The sequence below is a fragment of the Impatiens glandulifera genome, unplaced genomic scaffold, assembly GCF_907164915.1.
Source record: "Impatiens glandulifera unplaced genomic scaffold, dImpGla2.1, whole genome shotgun sequence".
Taxonomy (NCBI): Eukaryota; Viridiplantae; Streptophyta; class Magnoliopsida; order Ericales; family Balsaminaceae; genus Impatiens; species Impatiens glandulifera.
The window spans coordinates 23,702-50,770 of record NW_025919463.1 but is presented as its reverse complement, the minus strand read 5'-3'; the positions used below and the strand labels follow the sequence as shown (position 1 = coordinate 50,770).

At 29.7% G+C, this 27,069-nt stretch overlaps 1 protein-coding gene and 3 non-coding genes across 4 annotated transcripts; 3 read left to right on the top strand and 1 right to left on the bottom strand.

The window, feature by feature from the left end:
• Nucleotides 1-3,536: 3,536 nt before the first annotated feature.
• Nucleotides 3,537-4,899, bottom strand: LOC124918043 (probable indole-3-pyruvate monooxygenase YUCCA9). The gene is made up of 2 exons (XM_047458306.1): nucleotides 4,237-4,899; nucleotides 3,537-4,142 (listed from the first exon to the last, which is right to left on the bottom strand). Exons 1-2 carry the CDS (start codon nucleotides 4,897-4,899, stop codon nucleotides 3,537-3,539), a joined length of 1,269 nt encoding a protein of 422 aa, XP_047314262.1.
• Nucleotides 4,900-24,859: 19,960 nt separating this feature from the next.
• LOC124918048 lies at nucleotides 24,860-24,983 on the top strand. Its single transcript, XR_007097296.1, has one exon. It is a non-coding gene; the product is annotated as a small nucleolar RNA SNORD14 (small nucleolar RNA).
• A 107-nt stretch (nucleotides 24,984-25,090) lies between these two features.
• LOC124918047 lies at nucleotides 25,091-25,217 on the top strand. The gene has a single exon (XR_007097295.1). It is a non-coding gene; the product is annotated as a small nucleolar RNA SNORD14 (small nucleolar RNA).
• Nucleotides 25,218-25,272: 55 nt separating this feature from the next.
• On the top strand, nucleotides 25,273-25,395 carry LOC124918046. Its single transcript, XR_007097294.1, has one exon. It is a non-coding gene; the product is annotated as a small nucleolar RNA SNORD14 (small nucleolar RNA).
• Nucleotides 25,396-27,069: the final 1,674 nt, after the last annotated feature.

Sequence of the window (27,069 nt, the reverse complement as noted above, 5' to 3'; positions counted from 1 at the left end):
TAATTGAGATTTAATTATCACAATAATTAATCCAATTAATTGTTTAATTATGTTTTGGCTTTAAGGTTAATTATTTTGATTTTATTTATTCAAAAATTATCAAAATAATTATTTTAAAATCTATAAATTGGGTATGTTTAGTGCTTATAGATGCCCCTCTCGAATCAAGTTTGATTACAACAATCTGGTTTTAAAAATATAGATTCGAATATGACATCTAACACTAAGTTTTTCTTATCCAATTTATATGATTGAGGGTGATGGAAAAATAGAACCTATAGTGAGTTGATGTTGGAGTGACCTAGTGCTCCTGTGTATAGCATTCGTCGAGGTACATTGACTAGGGATTTTTCCTCGGTGATTATCCCAACAAGATAATTCCTGGAATCCTGTTTCAAAGATCTTAACAAAGTATCGGTAAAATCCATAGGATAATGATATAGAGATAATCATATGCATTTGTTGAAAGATAAAATCCTATCAATAGATTATTCAAAATAGTCATGTATAAACGACTAAGCTTAATGTCACTTAATGAAACATAAATGGGACAAGAAAGTCTTAGAAACTTTTCATGTGAGTTACTAACAAGTAACATTCAAGGTGATCATATGTATATGATCATGGGACTATCAATAGATAGGTTTATCATGGGACCTTAACAAACTTGCAATGAAAGTTACCAACATGTAATGATTAGGATGATCATATACAAATGATTGTGGTACTATCAACGGATAAATTTATCATTGGAGCTTAATAAACTTGTCACGAAGGTTACCAACAGGTAATGCTTAGGACAATCATATACAAATGATCATGGTACTATCAACGAATAGGTTTTGAGTTTGCGAGTTTTGAAAAGCACTTATCAAGAAATAGGATTTTGAGATACCTATCTAGAGATAGGGTTTTGTAAATAAATATTTTGGTGATAACACATGCGAATATATATTATATTTTGTTGGGAGACCATGACTCAACCTCAACTAATACTATCAAATTATACTATTTTTTTAACATATAGATTATTGCTCATAAATAAATAAAATAAATTTGTTGTCTGTATAATAAGTTATTGAAAGAGATCAACATGAATATTTAAATAACAAGAAAAAATATAATTGTGATAAAATTTTAGAAAAAATTTAATAATAGAATTACATGTATTGGGTACTAGCTAGTTAGGTTTAGAAAGGAGAATGAATGAATAAAAAAATAATTTAATATTATTATAAATTAATAATATTATTTATAAATCGGGTATGTCAAATTTCTATGCTTACAAATATTTTATAATGTGTTTTTATATTTTAATCTAAAAATGATAATCTTTTAAAATTTTCTCAAACAAATTTTTTTAAGAAAATATTTAATAAAACCCAAAAAAAACACTTAGACAAACAAGTTTTTAGTGTCTCTTGTGTATTCACAATTTTCCGTATCACATACAGAGAAAATAATGTCATTAAAGGACGTGAAAATGGAAACTAAACGCTAGGTTTAGTTAATAATTTTTTTTTTATCAAGTGCGAATATATATTATATTTTTGGGAGACTATGACTCAACCAGCTCAACTTTTTTTTTTGTAACATAGATTATTGTTCATAAATAAATTCTTTATATGCACCAAGTCATCTAATTGCCACCTAACTTTCACTAAGTCATCTCTAACACAATCCCAAAAGACTTCTATAATTATAATTAGATTGAAGGTTTTGCACAATCGCATAAACCTTTCATAGTATCATGAAGAACTAACTTTAGATATCAAACAGATGTAAAATAAACCTAAAATTAAAAACTAATTATAAATCTAAACATATCATGAACCTGCAATATCAAACCACAAACTCAGGTCTGCAGACAAGCTCTCTAAATATCTCCTGAGATCAAACAGGGTAGACAAAAGAAATACCAAATCAATAAAATTAAGCATTCGAAAACTACTACAATGAAACATTCATATTGTTCAAATTCAACTTAAGATTATTCATAAGACATATATTGATTTCAATTTTATAAACATGTAAGAAAATAAATGGCCTTTCCCTATATATGAATCTTCACAAAGTATGATTCCCAAAGAAAAGAATATGCATAGTTTAAGGATTAATAGCTTGCCTGTGGTCGGAATAACTTGCTACTGGAGAATTGAAGACCCTCTTTCTCCAAGGATTCAAGTTGTAATTGAAGAAAGTTCCAAACTTAACCGTTAGTGATCGAAAGGTCGATAATAGTCAGTTCGAGTGTTTGTCTCGCTGAAAGATTGAAGGAAATTACATAATAAGAACATTTCCGCACTTATATCACCTAAAAATCATGCAAATCCACTTAAGAATGATTTATTCAGATAGAAAAATTAATTAGTTTTATCGTATCACTTACATAGACAGACTCCCTTTGCATGACATTGTTTAACTACATAAAGTAACTGGATGAGAAGGAAAGAATTGTCAATCCCAAGAAACTCAACTTGCCCAAAATGCTACATGTTGTGTAGAAATATCACATGAAAAGTCAACCATTTCTTTTCTACAAGACTGAGGAAAGGCCATTAATTGAAATTTACAATTCACAAAATGCTACAATTGACAATTGGTTTAACTCTGACAAAACCCTAATCTTTTTGATTTTCTCTAAATTTAATCATCAAACAAACATAAGAAACTCATTTTTTTTTCTAGATTCTAGCATACAAATAAATAAATTGACCTGAAAATGCCATAAATGGGGATGATCAAGACCGCGAAAGGTTTCACAAATTTGAGCAAGTCGATCGGCGCTCATACTTACGGACAAGTCCTTCGTCGTGCTTCCACTAAATCGACTTAAGGAAACGGGGAGACATTCGAGTGCGAAAGATTGAAGATTGTCGTTCAATTACCCAAGAGAGTCGGCGACGGGGAGAGAAGGAGCGACCGAGAGGAAGAAGAGAGGGATAAATAAGAGGTGGTCACTGAATTAGGGCAAAATAAGAATACTTTTACCGAGAGCATTGTCAGGTGCTCTCGGTGATAATATTAAATGAATATCGCTGAGATCGATATCCAATTGTGTCGGTGATATTTATATTCTCGAGAGCATTCTTTCGTTCTCAGCGACAATTCTCGATAATTGTATATATTTTACTGGCGTGTTTTTTTCATTTCAACTTAAAAAAACTGATAATCATTTAAAATTTTATCAAACAAATTTTTTTAATAAAATATTTAATAAAACTCGCTTACTCATAAATAAATCAAATAAATTTGTTATCTGCATTATAAGTTATTGAAAGAGATCAATATGAATCTTTAGATAACAAGAAAAAATATAATTGTTGTGAAAAGATGGTAGCTTATTTTAGAAAAAGTTGAACAAAAGAATTACAAGATGTATTGGGTACTATCTAGCTAGTTTTACAAAGGAAAAGGAAAATGAATGAATAAATAAATAATTTTTGGTTATAGTGTTTTGAAAAATCATTAGTTGTATTGTATATTTGTATGTGAAGAAGAAGAAAAATAAAAGAATGGGTGTGTTTTAATTTTGATTAGAATTGTGAAATGCATCGTCTAAGTCGAGGAGCTTTGTGTTTCTTCTGCTGCAAATCTTGTTTCCAAACTTTGGCAATGTCGTGAGAGATCTTCAATGCATCTATGGATACACCAGCCAGACCCTTTCTAGTGAACCCAACTGCATAAAGACCGGCCTTTCCTTTCCACCCATTTGGGAACGGAGTGTTTGGGAATCCGTCTTTTGTGAAAAACTCTGTTTCGTGAAGCCAGTATGGGACGTTGCTACGGTACCCAGTTGCAAGAACGACCGCATCGATCTCTAGCGTTCGACCGTCGACGAGATGCACGGATCCTCCTCCCGATGCAAACCTTTTGATTCCTGGAACAACCTTAACTTCTCCGGATCTGATCTTGTCGAGAGCGCCAATGTCTAGGACGGGCGTCTTCCCGTTGGCGGTCTGCTTCAGCTCTAAGGGACCCATTTTTGGCCTCTTGAGCCCGTATTTCTCCATGTTTCCAAATATCATCCATGAAAACAAGAGCACGATCTTGTCCACTAGCCACAGAGGCAACCACGCCAGCATCAGGGTGGCCAACTCTATGGTCGATCTTCCCAATATTTCCCTTGGCAATACGTGAACCTACCATCAATCAATCAATCAAATAATTAATTCAAAATGTAATTAAGTGTATATTTTTTATATGATTATATCGGTGGTATTTGGGGTAACTTACCGAGCTGCGAACCACCATTGACGGCTCTGCATTGTGGTTACAGAGATCCAGAGAGACTTCCATTCCCGAATTGCCGCAACCGACAACGAGTACTTTCTTCCCTGAGAATCTTTGGCCGGATTTATACTGAGATGCGTGGAGGACTTCGCCGTTAAATTCCTTCAAACCGTCAATCTCCGGCACGACGCACTCTGCATTCTCGCCGGTGGCCACCACCAGCCACTGACATATGTACTCCACCTCCGACCCGTCCAAATTGGAGACGCTCTTGACGCGCCATAGACGGCAGGCCTCGTCGTACTTGGCGGACTGAACGGACTCGTTGAACTGCGGTTTGATGTCGAACTTGTTTGCGTAGGATTCGAGGTAATCGATGAACTGTTTCTTGGTGGGATATTCCGGGAAGTGATCGGGAAATGGGTGTTTGGGGAGTTGGCAGAATTGTTTAGGGAGATGAAGCTTAAGACGATCATAAGTCCTCTTTTGCCAGAGAGAAGCTATACAATCAGCTCTTTCAACGACCACAAACGGGACGCCCTGTTCCCTAAGGCAGGCACCGACGGCAAGGCCTGAAGGGCCGGCACCGACAATTACCGGACCGTTAACCAAAACGCAGCGGCGGGAGAAGAGATGATCATTTTCTTTTCCGGAAAAACTAAACATTTTAATTGGATCGCTCCTTTTAAATAAGATACTTAATGATCGATCGAGCAGCAAATCAATTCGTACTGTTTAATTGTGTTTGAGTTAAGAAACAATTTAGAAATGATTGATATGAAAGAGAGTTTAAGGTAGTTGCTTTATATATGGAGGAGGACCACTAATAATAAGTTAACTAATTAACATGCATGCGGAATGTTATAATTCTAATAATAAATTATTATTAGTGCGCTCACTTGGAGGTCAAATTTGCACAGACAATCATTCATTTGATTGTTTTTATATTTCAAATGTACAAGGAAGTGAAACTGAAAATTATACATTTTAGTTTCATTGTAATTAATTATTATTAGGTCAAATATTTCATCAGACAAATAATTAATAATAAATTTTTAATCATAATTCCAATCATCATCAAACATAACCTTAACTAATGAAGAAAACTTTATTCAATTTTATTTATTTATTTAAAGAGAGATAGAGAGAGGTTTCATAAATTAAAGTTTTTATACACCTCATGATGCAAATAACAATAATAATAAAAAACAAAACTTTGTCTCATCATCTTCAAATGTATAATATTATGCAAAAAGGGACTTATGTATTCACGCGTCGAAAAAAAAAAAAAAATCAAAACTAACTAGTAGCATTTTGCTTTAATTTATATCTCCCCGACTTAATTTATATATATATATAGAAAAAAAAATATTCTTTACAAGCACAAAATAAGAATTTGAAAATTGAATAATTAAAGTTTGATGAAGAGAACAAAATATCAATTTGATTGAGGTTTCAACTCATATTGAGAAAATAAAATGATAAAAAACTCAAACAGGGTTGATTGTGGTACATTATTCTAAACCGATCTAAAATATAAATATAGTTATTTGGATGACATTAATTTTATGTATACCTTTATTTATAGTATATAATATTCTTCAATGCTTTCATACGAGGTGAGCAAAATCCTCTTTATCACTAGTGCTATCATGTTTTATATTTAATTAAAAACAACTTTTTAAATATAAATATTTTACTAAAAGAAGAGACAACAAAAAAGCAATATAATACATCATCTATGCCAAAAAGAAAAATTAATTCACACACATTGTATAGGGCTTTGAATAAGATTAATTTTGAGTGAAACCTCATGGAAGGTTACACTAATGTGTCATTGGTCAATATATGATTATTTTGAGCAACTCAAAGTAATCCAAAAAACCCAAAGCCATTTATAACTTTAATACAAATAGTCCTGAACAAATCATTAAACATTTAATTAGAATATGACAAGCAAAATATAAATTTCTAATTGTAAAATAGTCTTAATCAACCTTCTTGAGCTCTTATAATTAAATATTTAATGAAAAATTAGTTTTTATCGTCTATTTTTTCAAAATCAAATATCTATAAAAAAAAATCGAGGACACCCAAGACAAATTTTCATTGTCTACTTTCTCAAAATAAGATACGAGTCGAAAACTCAGAAGACTTTTATTGATCATCAATAAGATACGGGTGTTTATACGAACTTTTATCATTACTTTATAACAAATAAATTAGGTATCTCTCAACAGCTCTTTACTCAAACTCAAGATCTAGCAAAACATTGATCATCAATCTTGTCTTGACTTTAAACACTCAACCAACTTAAACCTTGTGCTTCTCCTTAAACAAATTAATTTGTAATCTACTAATTTTTTAATCCAAAACGATTAGTAATTCAAGAATATATTTTCAAGATTTACTAATTATCTTCAAGTGTTTTCACTATACTTCAAATGATTAACCATATTTTTTCGAAAGAAATTGCGAATATCATTTTTTAAATTTATCGATTATCTTATCTAGCCATTTTTTTATTACTAAGAATCTCATTCATCTTTTTGTATTAATAACAATTCAATAATCACATTCGTCTTCGAATTGACCGAGCTTCTTATCTAGCCTTTTTCATAATTAACAATAAATATCTCCTCAATAAATAACAAATCAATAATCTCATTCATCTAAACTATGTTCCACAATGCATAGAGTAGCTCAAGGTCTCTAGATGTCTCCACCTCAACTTAACTATTTGTTTCCCTTTTTATCTCTCTATTTAACATTATAGAGTGAAACATTATTTTCCTTTCCCGAATCCTCTTTTAATTCTAAGATATGTAATTGATCTCCCAAATTTATTCCCCTACTTCATTTTTATTTTATCATCTATTTTCACAAAAATGTAACTAACATTAATTGAAATATATAATCTTAAACATCTTGCTATTTAGATGTCATTTATCCATGATATTCACTAGTTACTAGAATCCTGAATCTAGAAATGATTAATACCTTTGAGAATACATAGACATCATGTCAAGAATACAGTTTCAAAAGTAATCAAACTTTTTCACACGTTTAGTTATGATTGCCTCTCGGTTAAAATATTGAGAAGGATGTAGACCTTTGATCCTCCTAGGTAAAGACATGTAAAGAAAGGAATGCGAAATGTGAAATTAGGATTTAAAAAACGAGTAAGGATAAGGAAATGTCATATGTTTTCTTAACTATCTCAAAATTGATCAAAGTAAATCTTAATATTTGAATAGAGACTGGCAAATTAAACACTCTAGAAAGTCTTACGAAGAGTTTGAGAATTTCTTGAGGATGCTTGTGGAAAGATTAAATGCTCAAACATGGAACCGTGTTTCCAACGTAGGCATTTCATCTATAATGGAGGTTATGTGTGAGAACTCAATGCCTCGAGATTAAAAAACAACTACAACGAGGACTCATATCGAACAAGAATGTGATGGTTGAGATATTGAAATCACCACTTATTGTTCATCCTAGACTCTTATCCAAATTGCTAAACACAAGAATAAAATTATATTGATTCTATCGGATATATCCCAATCACACAAAAATAGACGATAAAATAGATACTCACAAAGGTTGAAATATTGAAATCATCACTAATTATTTAATAGACTTTTTTCTGGTTTGCTAAGCGCAAGAACAAAAGTATATCGACTCTATGAGATATAACCAAAGCATATATAAAATAAAAAAAATAAAGGAAAAACAATTCAACCAACTTGAACCTCATACTTCTCATTAAACAAATTAATTTGCAATCAGCTAATTTGTTAATCTAAAACGACTAGTAATTCTATAATATATTTTCAAGATTCACTAACTATTTTCAAGTGTTTTCACCATGCTTCAAATGATTATCCATATTTTTTCGAAAGAAAATGCGAATACCTTTTATAAATTTATCGAGTCTCTTATCTAGCCCATTTTTATGATAAGAATCTCATTCATCTTTTTGCATAAATGATAATTAAATAATCACATTCGTCAACGAATTGACCGAGCCTCTTATCTAGCAATTTTCATAAATAAGAATAAACATCTCCTCAATAAATAAAAAATCAATAATCTTATTCATTTAAACTATGATCCACAAGCATAGAGTGGCTTAAGGACTTTATGTCTCCACCTTAACTTAACTATTTATTTCCCTCTCTCTCTATTTAACATTTAGAGCGAAACATTATTTTCTTTTCTCGAATTTTCCTTTAATTCTAAGATATGTAATTGATCTCCTGAATTCATTTCCTTGTTTCATTTAATTTATTTTATCATCTATTTCCACAAAAATCACTAGTAAAAAATTGACCTTTACCGACGGTTTTTACCGAAGGTTTTATAAAACTCTCCTAAATACTCCTGAGAGGAACAAATCTTTCGGTATTAAAAATAGATTCCGAGAGGGGTATAAAACTTTCGGTTTTACTAATTAGTACTGACAGTTCTTTGTACAACTTTCGGTTTTTACCTTCCCAAAAAACCAAAAATAATTTTAAGTGTTGGATGTGGGTTAATTGCGAAGGTTATTAAAAAAACCTTCGGTTTTGCAATTCCTGAGTTTTTTAATTGCGAAGGTTATTCAAAAAACTCTCGGTTTTACCTTTTTTGAAATTCTTGTTTGCGAAGGTTTTCTAATAAACCTTCGGTTTTGACTCATCCCAAAACAATTAAAAATAATTCTAAGTTTGGTAATGGTTTTTTCCGAAGGGTTTTCAATAAACCTTCAGTTTTGACTAATATCAAAACCGAAAGTAATATAAAAACCTTCGGTAACTAACTCTATAAATTCAAACCCTAACCCTTCTTTTTTTCATTCGACCCTCTCCTTTCTCTCTCTTTCGCGCCGCAGCCGCCTCCTCCACCGTCGCTTCTCTTCTTCGTCTTCTCGCGTTCAGGTTAGATCTATTTGTTTTTTTTGTTGTTTATTATTAGATTTAGGCTAGTTTAGATTATTTGTTTGGTAGTTTGATTTAGATTTTTTATTGTTTAGATTAGATTTAGGTTAATTTGTTAAATATATATGATTTTGTTAGATTTGTTATTGTGTTTGATTTAAGTTATATTAGATTTAGGTTACGGTTATTTTGTTTGATTAATATATATATATATATATGAAATGCATTTAGGATGGGTGAGTCATGGCATAGTCTTCGGCGTACACCGGAGAAATTGTCTCGGTATTACCAGAATTTGCTAGCACAAACAGAAATTGCGGCATATGAGGAAGATGTGAGAAATATGACGCTGGAAATGGAGCAAATCCAATTGAGGGATGCGCAAAGAGGCCAATTGCTAAGTGAAATTAAAGCGGACAGAGCTGAAATTGCATAGAAATTGGAGATTCTTGAACAACAACTTGAATTGTTGAGGAGTCGACTGAATCAACCACCCCTCCTCCCCCCTCAACTAATAATTTCTAGATTATATCGTTTTATTAATTATGTGTTTTCTTTTCCGTACGAACGCTGACCTTTTGATGTCTTTTGTTTTCATAATTATGAATTATTATTATTATCTTTGGTTTGGTTTTAATTTGTTGTTCATGAATTATTTTCTTTTGGTTTGTTTTTTGTCTTTTTTTTAAACAACAATGCCAAAACCGAAGGTTTTCAACTAAATCTTCGGTTTTGACCCTGGTTTAAAAAAGGTAAGGGTAAAAACCGAAGGTTTTCAAATGAACCTTCGGTTTTGACCCTTGTTTAAAAAATCGGAAAAAATTCTAAGTATGGATAAAGGTAAAAACTGAGGGTTTTCAAATGAACCTTCGTTTTTGACCCTTGTTTAAAAAAATCGGAAAAAATTCTAAGTATGGGTAAGGGTAAAAACCGAAGGTTTTCAAATGAACCTTCAGTTTTGACCCTTGTTTAAAAAAATCGGAAAAAATTCTAAGTATGGGTAAGGGTAAAAACTGAGGATTTTCAAATGAATCTTCGGTTTTGACCCTTTTTTAAAAAAATCGGAAAAAATTCTAAGTATGGGTAAGGGTAAAAACCAAAGGTTTTCAAATGAACCTTCAGTTTTGACCCTTGTTTAAGAAAATCGGAAAACATTCTAAGTATGGGTAAGGGTAAAAACCGAGGGTTTTCAAATGAACCTTCGGTTTTGACCCTTGTTTAAAAAAATCGGAAAAAATTCTACGTATGGGTAAGGGTAAAAACCGAAGGTTTTCAAATGAACCTTCGATTTTGACCCTTGTTTAAAATAATCGGAAAACAACGACACAGTATCTCTTCGATTGGTTCATGGTTCCAAACAATGTTACATTGGTCATAGACGCTTCCTTCCACCAAAGCACAAATACAGAAGGGATAAAGAGTCGTTTGATGGTCGAACTGATTATAGAGAGCTCCTAGATTGTTAACGGGGCAAGAAAGTTACGAGCAAGCACGAGACCTAGAAGACATAATTCTTAGTACGGATCTGAGCAAGAAAACCAAGATATATCATGAAACGCGGGGAAACAATTAGAACAAACTTAGCATTTTCTTCCGCTTGCCTTATTGGAAATCACTATTATTGAGACATAATTTGGATGTGATGCATATTGAGAAAAATATTTGTAATAGCGTGTTGGGAACAATAATGAATGTGAAAGAGAAGACTAAGGATGGTCCTAAAACCCGTAAAGACTTACAACTCTTAGGCATAAAATCATGGTTACATCCTATAAATGATGAAGGAGTTGTTCATTATCCATAAGCGCCTTTCACTTTGACATCCGAAAATAAAAAACGTCTTTGTAACTTTTTGAAAGATCTCAAGTTGCCTGATGGTTTTTGCTCAAATATCGGCGGTTGTGTAAATTTGGAAGAGAAAAAGATTTCGGGATTAAAGAGTCATGATTGTCACATTTTATTGGAATATCTTATTCCTTTAGCAACTCGTGGATTACTTCCAGATAATGTGTATGATGCGTTAGTAAATTTGTCTCGTTTCTTTCGGTTGTTGTGTTTCAAAGAGTTGATTCAAGAGGACCTCGAACAATTGTACATGGATATTACATTGACACTTTCCAAATTTGAAATTATTTTTCCGCCGTCAATCTTCGACATCATGATGCATCTCCCGTTTCACTTGCCATTTGAGGCTTTGCTTGGAGGACCTGTTCAGTATCGATGGATGTATCCGTTTGAACATTACATGGGTATAATGAAAAGATATTTGCGGAATAATAACCACCCCGAAGCCTCTATAAGCGAGAGCTATCTTGTTAATGAGAGTATTAGTTTATGTGTCAGGTATATGGAAGAAGATGACAAGAAAATGCACAACCTGAAATCTCGAGCATTTCAATATTTGCATCGTTGGAAGACCTATCTAACGGAAAAATATACAACTTGGATTATATCGATCGAGTGACAGCTCATTCTTACATTTTGAAAAATTGTCCCGAAGCAAAGCCTTTTTACATGTAAGATTCTATGTTGATATTACTAATTAGCATTAAAGAGTGTGCTATTTAATATTCGATCTATTTGCAGAGACTATATGCAATATTGCAATAACAACGAGTCCAGTGGAGAAACGTTTGCCGCCTATTTCAAACATCGAGTGAGTAAATTATAAACCATATATCCTAACTCTTTTTATTCATTTTAACAACTTCATTTCGGGTATATATATAGGTCGCCTATTTAGCAGAATTTAACGACATATCAAGAGACCTCAAGATCTTAGGAGAAGGTCCAAGTATGTACTCTTCTATGTATGTTTGGTGTAAAGTAAACGGATACAAATTCTGTACAGAAAAACACGACGAATGTTTGACCACTCAAAATAGTGGGGTGGTTGTTGAGGGGTACAACGGGTCTGAAACTATATCATACTACGGAGTTTTAATGGATATAATCGAAGTACAATACTTTTCTCACAAGCGAGTTGTTTTATTCAAGTGTAAGTGGTTTGATACACACTCGGGGGAACTAGGAGTGAAATTGGATAAATATGGCTTCGTAAGTGTAAATGTAAACCGAATTTTGAAAACCCAAAGTCAAGACCCGTATATATTGGCGAGTCAAGCGAAACAAGTATTCTACGCCCCTGATATGTCATCTCGACCCGGTTGGAAGATTGTGACAAAAATAAAACCGCGGTTTACAAACATATAGTTCAGATTAAATTAATTAGGTAGATTTATGTTTTTTACTTTATATTCGTTCTTATTACTACTTCATTTCAATTATTCGCTCATTTATTAATTGTATGCATTAAGAATGTCTGAAGGTCGTAAAGAAACTTGGAAGAGTATGAGAAAAACACCCAGCAAATTGTTAAAGCCATACCAGAACTTACTTGCCCAATCAGAGAACATAAGGCTCCGAGGATCGTCTTCTAGAGACGAACCACCTATTGTTGTGGTCCCGATAGCTACTGCTCCCCCAACAGACGAGGATGTTGAGGCTATGGAGGCAGAAGAGTTTATAGAGAGCACATTTGCTAATATGGTGGATGACGATGAGGCTGAAGACAAGGGTCTCGAGGAGCCTAACGAGGAGGATGACGAGGAGGAGCACGGTTCCACTCCCGACCCATCATCGACAGGTAACTCGTTTACAAATTAGTTATCGTTTCAATTGATTCACATATCTAATTATGAATTTGATAATTTTGAAGAATCTTCTGCCCGCAAGAGACGGGGGAAGAACAAGAATATTGCGCTGTCTAAGGCTATCTCCAACCCAAATACCTATTCTCAAACCCAAAATGCAGTAAACATCTCATCAAATAGTAATTCATCTCCAACCCAAAAACCCAAACTCAAACTCAAAAGAATATTCTCAGAATATTCCTTTTTATAATAATTTTTAATTTTTTCAATATTATCTATATATTTATCTAAAATTACAAATTGAACCCATAATTTTACAACAACTTATTAATTACTTTTAAATTCTAATTATAAATCAATTATTTATACAATATTGTTTATTATTATAAATTTATAATACTTAAAAATATATAATATAAATATAAAAAAAATTAAATATAAATTAATCATATAAAAAAATTAAAATTATCATGAATTAAACATATAAAAATAATTTAAAATATAAATAAATTATATAAATAAATAAAATAGGTAAACAAATTAAAATATAAATAAGTTATCTAAATTAATTAAAAAAAACTAAAAGGACTAAAATGAAAGTTTTAAAAAGTTTTGAGTATGTCAACAGTGTCCCTGCAAATTTGGGTATGGAGGAGAGAGAATTTGCAGAAAAACTCAAAATGTAGTTGAGTTTGTAGATGGGTTAGAGGGCTAAAACCTATTATGGAGATGGGTTTGCAGGTGGGTTGGAGATGATCTAAGAGGGTAGCGGGGACAAAGATTCCTCTTACTTTTAGAGAGAGAGATGGGAGGCCAGGCGATGCAGACGTGGGAAGGATCCTAGGTTAGGATCCTTGGTCGGATTCATCGATCCTTGCTCAAGAACACTGATCCTAGGTCTCGGTCCTAGGTTCAATTTCTCGGTCCTTGGTCTCGGTCAGGACCATTGATTCTCGGTCCCGTTCCTTGGTCCCAGTCCTACAAGACTCCGTTGTCGGGGACCGAGTGTTCTTGAATTGGTCAAAAATTGTAGATCTTATATCTTTTGATACAGATCATGAAATCATGATCTGTAAGTTTCAACCAACTCATATGATTGTGGGGATTAAAAACCATAACCCTAATCACGATCAATCAATCTATACAAAGATCTATTTCTAAAATCGTGTTTAGGTCAAAAATTGGGATCTTTTGAATTAGGCCATCTCAAGGCCTAATTCTTGTTCCATTAGCTTTGAAATGATTAACATAGTCGAACACAACAAAAACAAGAACATCATTCAAGCTCTGTAACAACTTTTAAAATCGAAATTCAATTTCATTTTTTCAAAATTTAAATTGGATCAAATATTATCGAGATGTTGTTTTTATGATTTGGAAATCATCCTATCATGTTTACAAACATGTTAGAAACTATTTGAATCAAAATTCAAGCTTAAGAGCTCAAAAGCTCAAAAACATCAAATTCAAAAAATCCAAATTTTCAAATCAATTTTTCATTTTTTTGTTTTAGGTTTATTTGATCCAATCTCTTTCTATAGAAAGTTCATATATCATATAGGGAGTGATTCTAAACAAAGAGAACACACAATTGAGCCAAAGAACAGATCAAATCGATCAAACATGAAAAAAAATCAATTTTCAATCCTGAATCGATATATAGAGGATCTGGGAACTTACCAACACCTAGAGAACACTCCAAAGGATGTGTCAGAAGCTTTCCCGAAGCCTGGATTGAATCTTTGGTTGCCGGAGCAACTTCTGCAAAAATTTAATTTGTTTGAATATTTGGAATTTCTTCAATTTGCTGTAAGATTGATATTTTGTTTGATGGATTGGAAGAGGAGGACCTAAATAGTATTAATACTCAGCTAGGTCGGTTATTGAAGTCGAATTCGACTTCAATTTTGCTTATGAAATCTTATCCCTTAAATTTTTGTTCGTCTTCAGCAGCCTGGCTAAAGACAAGGGGTTGACTTCTAGACTTAGGGGAATTGAAGGCGATGATAAGACGAGCACGTGGGAGGAAAACAGAAGGATAAGGTTGAGAAACGAAGGAGTTAGAGCTTCTGGAAGATCTTCGTTGCCAGCCACGGGCCTTTAGAGTTCGCGAAGAAGATGAACAAAACACGTCGTTGTGTTCCGTTGGCGCTAGAGCATCTAGGCTAATGGGGTTAGCATCCCTGTTAGTTGTTCCGGTGTGGATCCGGGTGCACGTTTGCTTGGTTACAACCGACTGCATGGCGCCTTTCTGGGAGCTGGATGAAAATCAAGCGCTGATACGATGACCTAGAATCCTGCTGTAATGAAATTCCTTATTTTCGGCTACACTAGATCATTAGTTTATATTTTTAATAAAAGGGTTATATCAAATCAAATTTTTAACAATTTCTTGCATTTTTCTTTACCAAAAATTTCAAAAAATTATTTTTGAAACATAATAAAAATTATATTCGTTATTTTTATTTTTGGGTATTTGTGGGGTATTTATTTAATTATTTTAAGCCATAAATTATACATAATTTATTTTTAAAATCATAATTAAATAATTTAAACTCCATTTTAGGTTTATTTTGGATAAAATAAGTACAATAATTTAATCTCAAATTATTTTTGAATTTTATTTAATTTTCCTAATTAGAGTTTAATTATCACTATAATGAATCCTAATTTGATCTTAAATCTCTTTTTAGGTTATTTTGAATTAAAATATCTAAAATATTATTTTATTATTATTATAAATTAATAATATTATTTATAAATTATGTTATGTCAAATTTTTATGCTTATAGAATTATTATTAATTTTGAATAAATTTTAGTTATAGAGATCGAATTCAATTCAAATTTAATGTTAATATATATTTTCAAATTCATCCCTGTATAAAATTATATGAGTTTATAATTTAATTTTTTTTTTTTTTTTGTTTATTTGAGAAAAACTTACAAGAAAGATATATAAATTGTGAGGTTCTCCGACTACCAATAAAATAAATGGTCAACATTCATTAAGTGTGAAGAAAAGTATAGTCAATCAAATTTTGTTTGGGTAATACTAATCATTATTATTTTATTATTATTATTATTATGTTTTTTTATATAATTATATCTTGAATATATGTGCATTAGAATATTTTAATTAAAAATTCGATCAAAATCTTAACACAAAGCACAATTAAACAAATTATGATTGATTTAAGTCATTTAAACATTTTTATTTTTGATTGGAGCTTTGATTTGCTTAGGTCATAACCATGCTTATATATTTAGTTAAAATTTTGAATCATCTAATTTTTATAAATTAACACAATTAATTATTGTGTTAACATCTCCAAACAAAACAAAATTGTAAATCAATCTAACACTAACTCGACAAACAAATATAAATAAGACTCATCATCCAACTAAAAAAAAATATATTAATCAGACTCGTCATCGAACTAAAAAATATATTAATCAAAATATTTCAATTTTGTAGTGCCCGAAAACCTTTTGTCGCAGCAAAATTTGAGTTTTCAAGAAATTTTAAAATCGATTTACGTGTTAAAAATCTTTTAAAAATATATTATTTAAAATTTTTGTATACAAAAATGTAATTTGACATTTAAAAATTAATTATAAATCATAATTTGATTAAAAAAATATATGTATTTTAAATTAATTAAAAACAATTAATTTAGAAGATTATTTATTTGATAAAAGAGTCGCCAATTAATTTTTAGTTTAAAATAAATAAAACATTTTGTATACGTATATAAACGTATATTTGTTTAGAGATTCTTTCGAGTTCGATGTTTGGTGATACTCAGAAAAATGTTTTCGCACTATATTTTCTGTACCCGTTAAAATAGTCTCTAATTTTGGCTATTCATTTAAAAAAATTTTTATTACGTTTTGTTTAACTAGTTATTTTTTAAGTTCTAGACATGTATGAATTTTCTTGCATTTAAAATATGAACTAATATTTAAATATTGGTACCTGCGATTGATGTATAAATTTATTGAGGAAGATACTTAAAAAAATAACAGTTTAAGGTATTAAAATTTAAAAATAAATTAAAACAGGTCTTATCAATATGAATTTTTTATGAAAATATTCTAAATATATTTTGTAATTTTTTTTCAATTTTTTAAAAATAGTTTAAGGTTTATAATTGTCAAAAAACAATTAGAAACTAAAATTCCTAAAAAAAGCCCTTAAGTAGGTGTTCGGTTCGCGAATCAGGTCAAATATGCGGGTATGGGTCAGTTTTAACCCGAGGTTGATGGTCCATGTCCGGCTAATTTCCCCAATCGGATGCTAGACGTTGGATGGTTTTCTCGGTCGAAAACTAAGTTAAGGTAAATTTCCTTGGTCGGGTGTAGGGGACGGTTGATTTTCTCGCTCAAAAACAATACCCAGGCTAAAATCTTCAATCAGACATCAAGAATAGAGATGACAACGAGTACCTTACATGTCGGGTAGTGAAGTATTCATCCCCGAACCCAATTTTCAATTTAATACCCGACTCTAAATTCAAACCCGACGGGTATCTCTATTTATTTCCCATCTCTGATTCGTCGGGTACCCGATCCCCAATGTGTACCCCATTACCCGATTAAAGTGTGAAATTATATTAATTATTTTCTAAACATACTAAATATAAAAAATATTATAGTTTAATTAACACATTTAAACTAAAATTATATAAATTTGTAACCCCCACGATTTATGTTCCGTTCCATAAGTTAACAAGTGTTAAGAGACATGTGGCAATATGGAGGGACTACCACGAGGAGGCTCGAGGTTTGATGCGTTTGAATATTGGTTTGAGTGCCAGACATCTTTTAAAATAAAATATTTAGTTTTTAAAAGATTTTGAAAAAACTTAGAGCGGTAAAAAATTAATTATGTAAATTAATCATTTGATCAAATTTTAAATAATTTGGGAGGCTAAATAACAATTTAACTTGAACCCGATTTAAATTAATTAAACATAATTAATTTAAAGATTATTTATTTGAAAATCAGAGTCGCCAAGAGATTTTATAAAAATCAATAAAATGATACGCGTACAAACATATTTATACTAGAGTTTTTGAAAAAAAATGTGGTTCGTTGTTTGTTTACGCTCGAGAAAGGGGCGTTTGCGCTATTTTCTCCGCGCCAGCCTAAGGAAGATTTTCAAAATTCTTCTAAAATAAAGAAAGTCTAGCTTTTATAAATCCAATTATAACATTCGTTATTTTAATTAGTAGTCCAAGGGTCCTAAGTAAGGATAAACTTTTAAATAGTTATAAAAAATTATTTAAAGAGGGGTGTGTATCTGTTGCGTTGATGTTTAGATTTTAAAAAACCTAAAAATATAAGAGGAAAATGTTAGAATTTTAAAATAAATTCCAAACGGGTCCTTATCCAAAACATGGGTTTAGGAAATATCCCGAAAATATAAAAATATCATTTTATAACCTTTCAGGATTATTTGAAAATGGGTTCGAGTTTCAAAATTACAAAAATAATTTTGGATTTTGAAAAGTGGAACCAAACAGGCCTTAGGACCGAAGTACTAGGGTTTAGGTTCGGTTTGGCCGATCTTGGCTCGGTCAGGTTTGGTCAAGACCTGTGTAGTTCGGACCACGACGCAAGAGGCTCGGTCCCAAATTCGGGTGGCTCGGTCAAAGACCGGGGAGGTTCGGTCCCGATTCAAGTCTATCGGTCTAAGTGCTCGGTCCTAGGGTTAGGTGTCTATTGTTCCTAGGTCTAAGGTTAGGGTCAAGTTTATCGGTCCTAGGCCAAGTGAGGCTCGGTCTTAGGTCTAGGGTTCTCGGTCCTAGGTCAAAATAAGGCTCGGTCCTTTGTTAGAAATATCGGTCCTAGATTAAGGGGAGAACTCGGTGCTTAGTCAAAAAAACTTGGTTAAGCTCCACAGTCCTAGGCTAAAACCATTGGTCGCGGGGTCGATCCTTCCTCAAGAACACGGGTCCTCGGACCTGGCCGAAGAACACCGGTCCTGCTCCACGGTCCTGATAGAAAATCGTTGGTCCTGCTCCACGGTCATGGTAAAATGTTACCGGTCCTGACCCATGGTCTTAGGTCTGTTTTCTCGGTCCTAGGCTAAAACCTTAGGACCGAATGTTCTTATTTTGGTCCAAAATTTCAGAAATCCATATTTTTGATTGGGATCAGAAAATTATGATCCGTAAGCTATAGTAAGTTCATATGATCATGAAGAACAAAATCCCTAACATAAATCACGATCTTGAATCCCTTACAAGTATCAAATTTAAAACACCATTTATAGGTCAAATTTTGGGATCTTTTAAATTAGGCCATTTCAGGGCCTAATTTTTGTTCCATTAAATTTCAAATGATGAACAAAGTTGATCTAAACCAAAACAAGAACATGATAACATCATTCGAACAATTTTTGAAGAATAAATTGAAATTAAAAATTTTTCAAAAACTCAATTTGATCAAACATGATCAAAGTGATGAAGTAGTTGCTTAGAATTCATCCCAACATATTAACAAACATGTATAACAACTAATTGGATAAAAAAATCGGATTGCAAGCAAGAAAAATGAATTTCAAATATCTAATTTTCAAAATTTATTTTTAAAATTCAGTTTGATCAAACATGATCAAAACATGATTACAGTTACTTGGAAATCATTCTAACATATTAACAAACATGTATAACAACTATCTGGAACAAAAAATCTAAATTTAAACCAAGAAAACAAAGATTAAAAAAAATCAGTTTTCAAGTTTTGATTTTCAAAATTTTTGATTTAGGTTGATTTGATCGATTCTTTTTTAACAGAAAGTTCATACATGATATATATATTGACAAAGAAATTAAACAATTAATCATAAGAACACGTTCAAACAAGAAAATTTGAAAAAAGTTCAAAATTTTCAATCACAAATCGTGATACAAACGATATGGATTCATACCAATAGTGGGAGAACACTCCTAGGGTGTGTTGACAACTATTCAAAAGTCTGGATTGAAGTTTGGATCGTCAAAATAGGTTTTCAGAAAAATCATTTCGCTATAATCTGTAAAGCTTGGATTCAGGGATGAAATTCGGTGATTGATGGGTTATTATTTGATAGTTTGGTAGTAGAAAGGTAAGGGGATATTTATAGTGCCCTAAGGTCAGTCGGGAAGGGATAATTCAGGACGAATTTAACCTCTGACGATCTTATTCCTAATTTTACCCCAACAGTTGGCAGACTTATCTAGGACAGGATAAGGGCGAAGTGTAGGCGTCGATGAGGGGAGCATGTGGCCGAAATTTAAAGCGATAAGGATGCCCGTAGTGTGTGTTGTCCCTTTTGGAAGAATCGCGCTGACGAGGTTGCGATTTTGGCGAGCCCTACGTCCGAGCTAATAAGACGAAGGAAACGACGTTGTTACGAGTGATAGAACGTCGTGTGAATAGTCTGGTTTCGTCCGCGGTCAGCCTAGTTGACTAACGGGGTTAGTCTGTCTCGTTAGTTGATCCGGTTTGGACGGTTGCGCGCTAGATCCGTTGTAGCGGGGGTCTGGCATGTTCTGGGCTGTTGGATGAGATTTGGACGCTCATCTGATGGTCCAAGATCCTACTGCGGAGATTTAACAAAATTTCTACTATACAGGATTATTCAATTTTATTTTTATTTAAAAAGTTATTAAAAATCGATTTTTACTCCCTTTTAAATCCATTTATTTACAAAAAATTTAACAAAAATATTTTGGAATCATAATAAAAATTATGATCATATTGAATTTTTTTTTTTGGAATTTTGGGGTATTTTATTTAATTGCTCTAAGTCATAAATTAAACATAATTCATAATTAAATCACAATTAAATATTTTTAACCTCTTCTTTGGTCTAATTTGGGTAAAATAAATACAATATTTTATCCTCAAATTATTTTTGGAATTTTTGGAAATTTTTCTTAATTAGGGTTCAATTATCACAATAATTAACCCTCAATTAGGTTTTAATTCCTTTTTAAAGTTATTTTGAATATAAAAATTCAAAATATTATTTTAATATTATTAAAAATAATAATATTATTTGAAAATAGGGTATGTCAAATTTTAATGCTTACAAAATTAAATATAATATCTTAACTAATATGTTATTACAAAATATAATTGTCCTACAAATATTTACCGTTAATCATCCACACTATTTAATATATATTCATTCATACTACAAAAATACAAATAAACTTAAAATTTACAATACATAATTCTTAATTAAATACAAATTTTAAAATATTAAAAAATCAGTAAATCAATGTTCTCAAAAAAATAATATATTATTGAATACACTTCTTAAACACAAAAACATCATTCTTGAATGCACTTCTTCAACCCATGTAAATTATAATTTACAAAATCAATAAAATAAAATCAATATTAACAATAAAAAACTGAATTAAGATTAAAATATTTAACTAATAACCTACTTTCAAATTTTCAACAATTAATCACTTATAAATTAAATTCTTTGTTAGGATCCCATATAATAGTTATGCAATCATCTTCATGATGTAACTAAAAAATAAATTTATATAAAAATATATACATTAGTAACAAGAATAGATCTATATTAAATATAACATATAAATATTTGTGTTTACAAAATAAAAATAGAAGATTAAGTTAATAAATAAATATAAGATTATAAAAGTTAAAGAAAAAACATAATTTTATTAAATATCATTAAAACAAGTAATATCGAAATTTTAAAAACACAAATGAAAACATTACCTATTTGCATAGTTATGTTGTAGAGGTTGAAAAATATAACAATTTTTTTTTGTTATTGAAGACTTGGAGATGAAAAAAAACTAAAGAAAATGTTTAAGATAGAAGTTCAAGTAAGGTTAATGAAGAACCATTTTTCTGTCTACCTAACTTTTATCCACTTTTTTCCAATATATTTACATTTTCGTTCACTTTCACAAAATACTCACCTTTTCTTACTAACCTCATTAATTAACCCATTAATTACATATTTCTTTCCATAATTAATAATTACTTATTTTATAAACATAATATATATAATTAAAATTAATAATAGTTTTTAAATAATTAAAAAATAAATAAATATTATATATTAAAATAAAATAAAATACATTATATAAGTATTAAAATAAAATATATTAAATATATTAACATATTTTATCTTTATTTACTTTTATAAATATAATATGTATAATTAAAATTAAACATATTAAATTAAATAATTCAAATAAATATTATAAATTAAAATAAAATATATTAGGTACAAAATAAAACTTTATTTTATCTTTATACATCTTGTTTTATTCTTACAACTTTATTTTAAATTTATATATTTTATATTATACATTTTTTAATTATTTATTTTTAGTTTTACTTAATTTTACAAATATATTATATTTAATTTTATTATAAGACATAAATTATTTTTAGGTGGTTAGGACATAATTCAATCTTATTATATAATATAATTTATCTTTATATATTTTGTTTTAATATTTATATAATGTTATTTATTTAAATAATTTATTTTTATAAATAATATATATAATTAAAATTAAAAATATAGTTGTAAAATTTTTAACTAGTCATTTAAGAATAATAGATATATTTTAAATTAAATAATTTAAATAAATATTATAAACTAAAATAAAATATACATAAACATTAAAATAAAATGTATATTTTATTATTGTAGTTTAATTTTATTTCAACGTTTATGTAATTTATATTTATTTAAATTATTTATTTTAATATATTTAATTTTAATTATATATATTATAATTATAAAATTAAGTAAAGATAAGATATGTGTAATTTTAATATTTATAATTTATTTTATTTTAACATATATTTTAATTTATATTATTTAAGTATTATTAATTTAATTATGGGTGAGCGGGTCAACCCACGACCCAACCAATTATCAGTTTACTCTATCTTACCTATGGAATTAACCATAGCTCGGATACTTTAAAAATTTAACATTATTATATATATATATATATATATATATATATATATATAATATTAATATTTATTTGAGGATTTTTAATTATTAGAAAATGTGTAATTAATGTGTTAATTATGGGTTTAGAGATGTGGAAGGTGGAACAGTTTCCCAAATTAACCTTGTTTGGCGTTCACTTTCCCAAACTAACCTAGTTTGTTCATTTAATCCCAAACTAACCTAGTTTACTATTCAAACTCAGTTTTTTATTTTTATATTTTTTTTACCTTTCAAATTTATTATATATATATATATATATAGATATATATATATTTAAATTATTATTTATATAAACTAAATTATTTATATTTATTTATATTTTGATATATATTTTAAATTATTATTTTTATAAATTTGATTATTTATATTTTGATATATAATTTAAATTATTTTTTTATAAATTTAATTATTTATATTTTAATATATATAAATATATATTTACATTTCAAATTTATTATATATATATATATATATATATATATATACATATATACGTGGCAGTATGATTTTCATCCCTATAAATTTATTTTTTTTACTATTCAAATTATTATTTATATTTATGAGAGGGAGAATTTGGTGACTTGGCATCATGTTGAAAAATGTAAAAGTGGGAGAAAAGAGAGAAAAGAGGGAACTTATTTGATTTTTTAACGAATAAGATTATGCCAAGTCATTCCCTCACCAAATTCCCTCACATAATCATTTCTCTATATTTATTGGTTGTCTTTTATTAAAATAATTTTGACAATTTTTCATTCAAATTATTATTTATATTTATTGGGTTGTCTTTTATATTAAAATAATTTTGACAACTTTTTATTGTGATATAATTTTACAATAAAAATTTTATCAATTTTTATTATGTTGTCTTCCTAAAAATATGTCTTAAGTTAATGAAGCATTAAATATTTATATTAAAATATAAATAATTAAATTTATAAAAAAATAATTTAAATTATATATCAAAATATAAATAATTAAATTTATAAAAATAATAATTTAAAATATATATCAAAATATAAATAATTTAGTTTATATAAATAATAATTTAAATATATATATATATATAATAAATTTGAAAAAAAAAAACTGAGTTTGAATAGTAAACTAGGTTAGTTTGGGAATAAATGAACAAACTAGGTTATTTTGGGAAAGTGAACGCCAAACAAAGTTAGTTTGAGAAACTGTTCGTGGAAGGTGAGTATTTTGGGAAAGTGAATATAAAGATGAATATATTAGAAAAAAAATTAATGAAAATGGGTAGAGAGAGAGAAATGATTCATTGAATAAAGATGAAAAATGAAAAATGAAGATGAATAGTCATTAGTCATGAAAAGATAAACACTTATTACAAATGAAGCCGTGATGGGTGAGTAACGACTCTATGAACTCGATCGGGTAATATTTTTCACTCTCTATCCTTAACCCCAAACAGGATTTAATACCCTCACTCAACCATGAGGTACCCACAAGTATTGTATGGATATCTATTGTCATCCTTAGTCAAGAACACCGACTGTAGGTTTTGAGATTTTGACTGGAATTTTCATCATTTGATCTGAAAGTATGGGAAGCTTTGTCTAATCTCTTATATCATTTTTAACACCATCCTGATGTATCAATTGGATGACGTTAAATTTGATTAAACTGTTTTTTTTTTTAAAATAGAATTTTTTCATTACATCTTTTATTAGTGAACTTAAAAATATTCAATTTATTTTTAACCTAAATACTATCTTTGTCACTAATATTTTTCTTTCTTTAAGTTATTTTAGTATGCACAAATTTCAAATAAAATTACAAAATTAAATAGCAGACAAGAGATTCTTCTCCCGCCGTCTTGAAAACCCTAGAAAAATATTTCTTACGTTATGCTTCCCTCTATATAATTACTTCTTCGGTCTACACTCAATATCATCCTTTCTTCTCATTCTTCTGTAATATTTTGATCTTCGATGATAGCTTTTGATCTTTGTTTATTAATATAGTTTATGTTTTGTAATTTGTATATGATGGAGATTTAGTGAAGCTGTTGTTATGGTTTGTGACGATAAATTCGAAAGGCTTGTTTCTCAAAACATTCGAAGTTGCCGCCTGATTGAGCTTTCGCCTTCGCCAGGCTTGAGAGCTCGTGTTGCTTATTTTCCTTGGATGTCCGAGACCTTCCAGCTTCTATATTGTCACTTTCTCTTTTTCTTAACCGATTTAAAAAACTTATAGATCCAGTTTTTGTTTAATGGGTAATCGGTTGAAATTGCATTTGATGTCAATGACAATGATGACAATCCTACAAGGCTTGTTTCTCAAAACATTCGCAGTGGCCGCCGGATATAGCTTTCGCCTACGCCAGGCTTGAGAGCTGATGTTGCTCCTCTCCTTCCTTGGATGTCTGAGTCAATTTCATGTTTATCAAAATGTTTTTTTTAATGTTAATAGTTTCCTCCTGACCGACTGTTGGTGATGATAAACTTGAAGGCTTGTTTCTCAATAAATTCGCAGTGGCCGCCTAAGAGCTTTCGCCTTAGCCAAGCTTGAGAGCTGATGCTGCATTATCCTTCATTGGATGTCTGAAACAATCATTTTGTATATTTTGTACAGATTTCGAGCGGACTTTGTTTTGTGTTACATTGTCATAAGATATTAAGCTTCATGCTGATTTCATGAATTGTTGAGATTCTTTCTCTCAAGAGACTGACTTTCCTGACTAAGAATCATATCCTATTGTCTTGAGTAACAACTATCTGCTGTTACCTCTTTTATCCTTTCATTTCATGATTCATAGTTTTTTATAATACTATCTTAGCCCTTCTAAAATTAATATTGACTTTTGACACCAAAACAAAGTTTTGACTAACTAATTTTGAGTATTTCTTCCTCATCAATCTCATTCTATTTTACTCAACTTCTCCTTATTTTGACAAACTAACCATCCTCATTTATCTCCTAACTTCTCTTTATTTCGATAAACTAACAATATGATATTGTGATCCATTCCTATTATTTTAACTGAATTAATTACATATTCATTACAAATATTTAATCTCCATTTGATAACTTTAACTAAGATCATGCTAAACAAAAACTTAAATTCACTAGGTAGTGTTGTGAGTTCGGATCCTAATATATTTAGGGTTTAAAGAAGATTTTTTTTTAAAAAACATGAGCATCCGGATTTAATAGACCCTTTAACTTTTATACATTTAATTATCTGGTTCAGTTTGAATTTTGTAAATAATTTTAAATAAATTAACTATAATTTTATTCATTATTTTATTTATCAATTCCATATTATAAAAAAACTCACTCTTTCAAAAATTTATAAATTAATTAAATAATATATAACCCTTTTAAACTCATCTTTTTATATTGTATCTTGACTATATCTTTTTTCACAATTAAAAACATATGGTCAGAACTAGTTGCATAATTACAAGACGGATTATCCTTAAAAGCATGATTATGTGTCCGAATAAATAATAAATTACTAAATAAAAATATAAAAATCATATTTATTTAAATGTCAGAAAAGTTAAAGTAGAGTCTGATATTTGATTGAGCACAGAGGGACAAATGCCAATGTCCTTTCCCACCAAACACCGGATTTAAACATAATTTCTAAAATACATCTTCACAAAATGTTTTCTTTCTCAATTTCTAATGGAGAAAATCGAGGACTCTTTTAAGAATTAAAGTTAGCCTAAACTTTGTCAAACTCTAATTTTGATTACTCATCTCTTTTACGAGATATGAGAGGAAGATAAGCTATGAGGGTTGACAAAGTTCAACGATTTTTATTATACTCTAGTCGTATCTCCCAATTTGGTGCCACGTCTCCTTTTTACAAAATCGAGAAAAATATAAAGTATGGAGTATTGACTATTGAGTCAAAACAAAATGTTTATAAGTCAATTTTTTAGACATTATAATACCCATTTTGAAACTAGTGACACTGTTTTGTTGCCTTGGTTGGTTACACAAATAAAAAATAACTCTAGATACACCGACTCTATCTTTTTTTATTGTTAAGATGGTGATATAAACAAACTTAAAGAAATGATCATCAAGATAATTCGAGAGTAGCAATAACAAACTACCTACACAAATTTGAAAATATTATTCAGATTAAAAAAAAAATCAATGACGAAAAATCCAATCATGTTAAATACGATGACACATCAAATAAAATATATTAAAATTTATGTGGTGAAAAGACAATCTAAATACCCTATTAGTACTAAAAATCAATTGG

Excerpts from the sequence above, each read along its gene's own strand:
- LOC124918043 (XM_047458306.1), bottom strand. The coding sequence starts at position 4,899 with ATGTTTAGTTTTTCCGGAAAAGAAAATGATCATCTCTTCTCCCGCCGC. Across the intron at positions 4,143-4,236 it reads CAATGGTGGTTCGCAGCTCG|GTTCACGTATTGCCAAGGGA; the intron begins GTAAGTTACCCC and ends GATTGATGGTAG.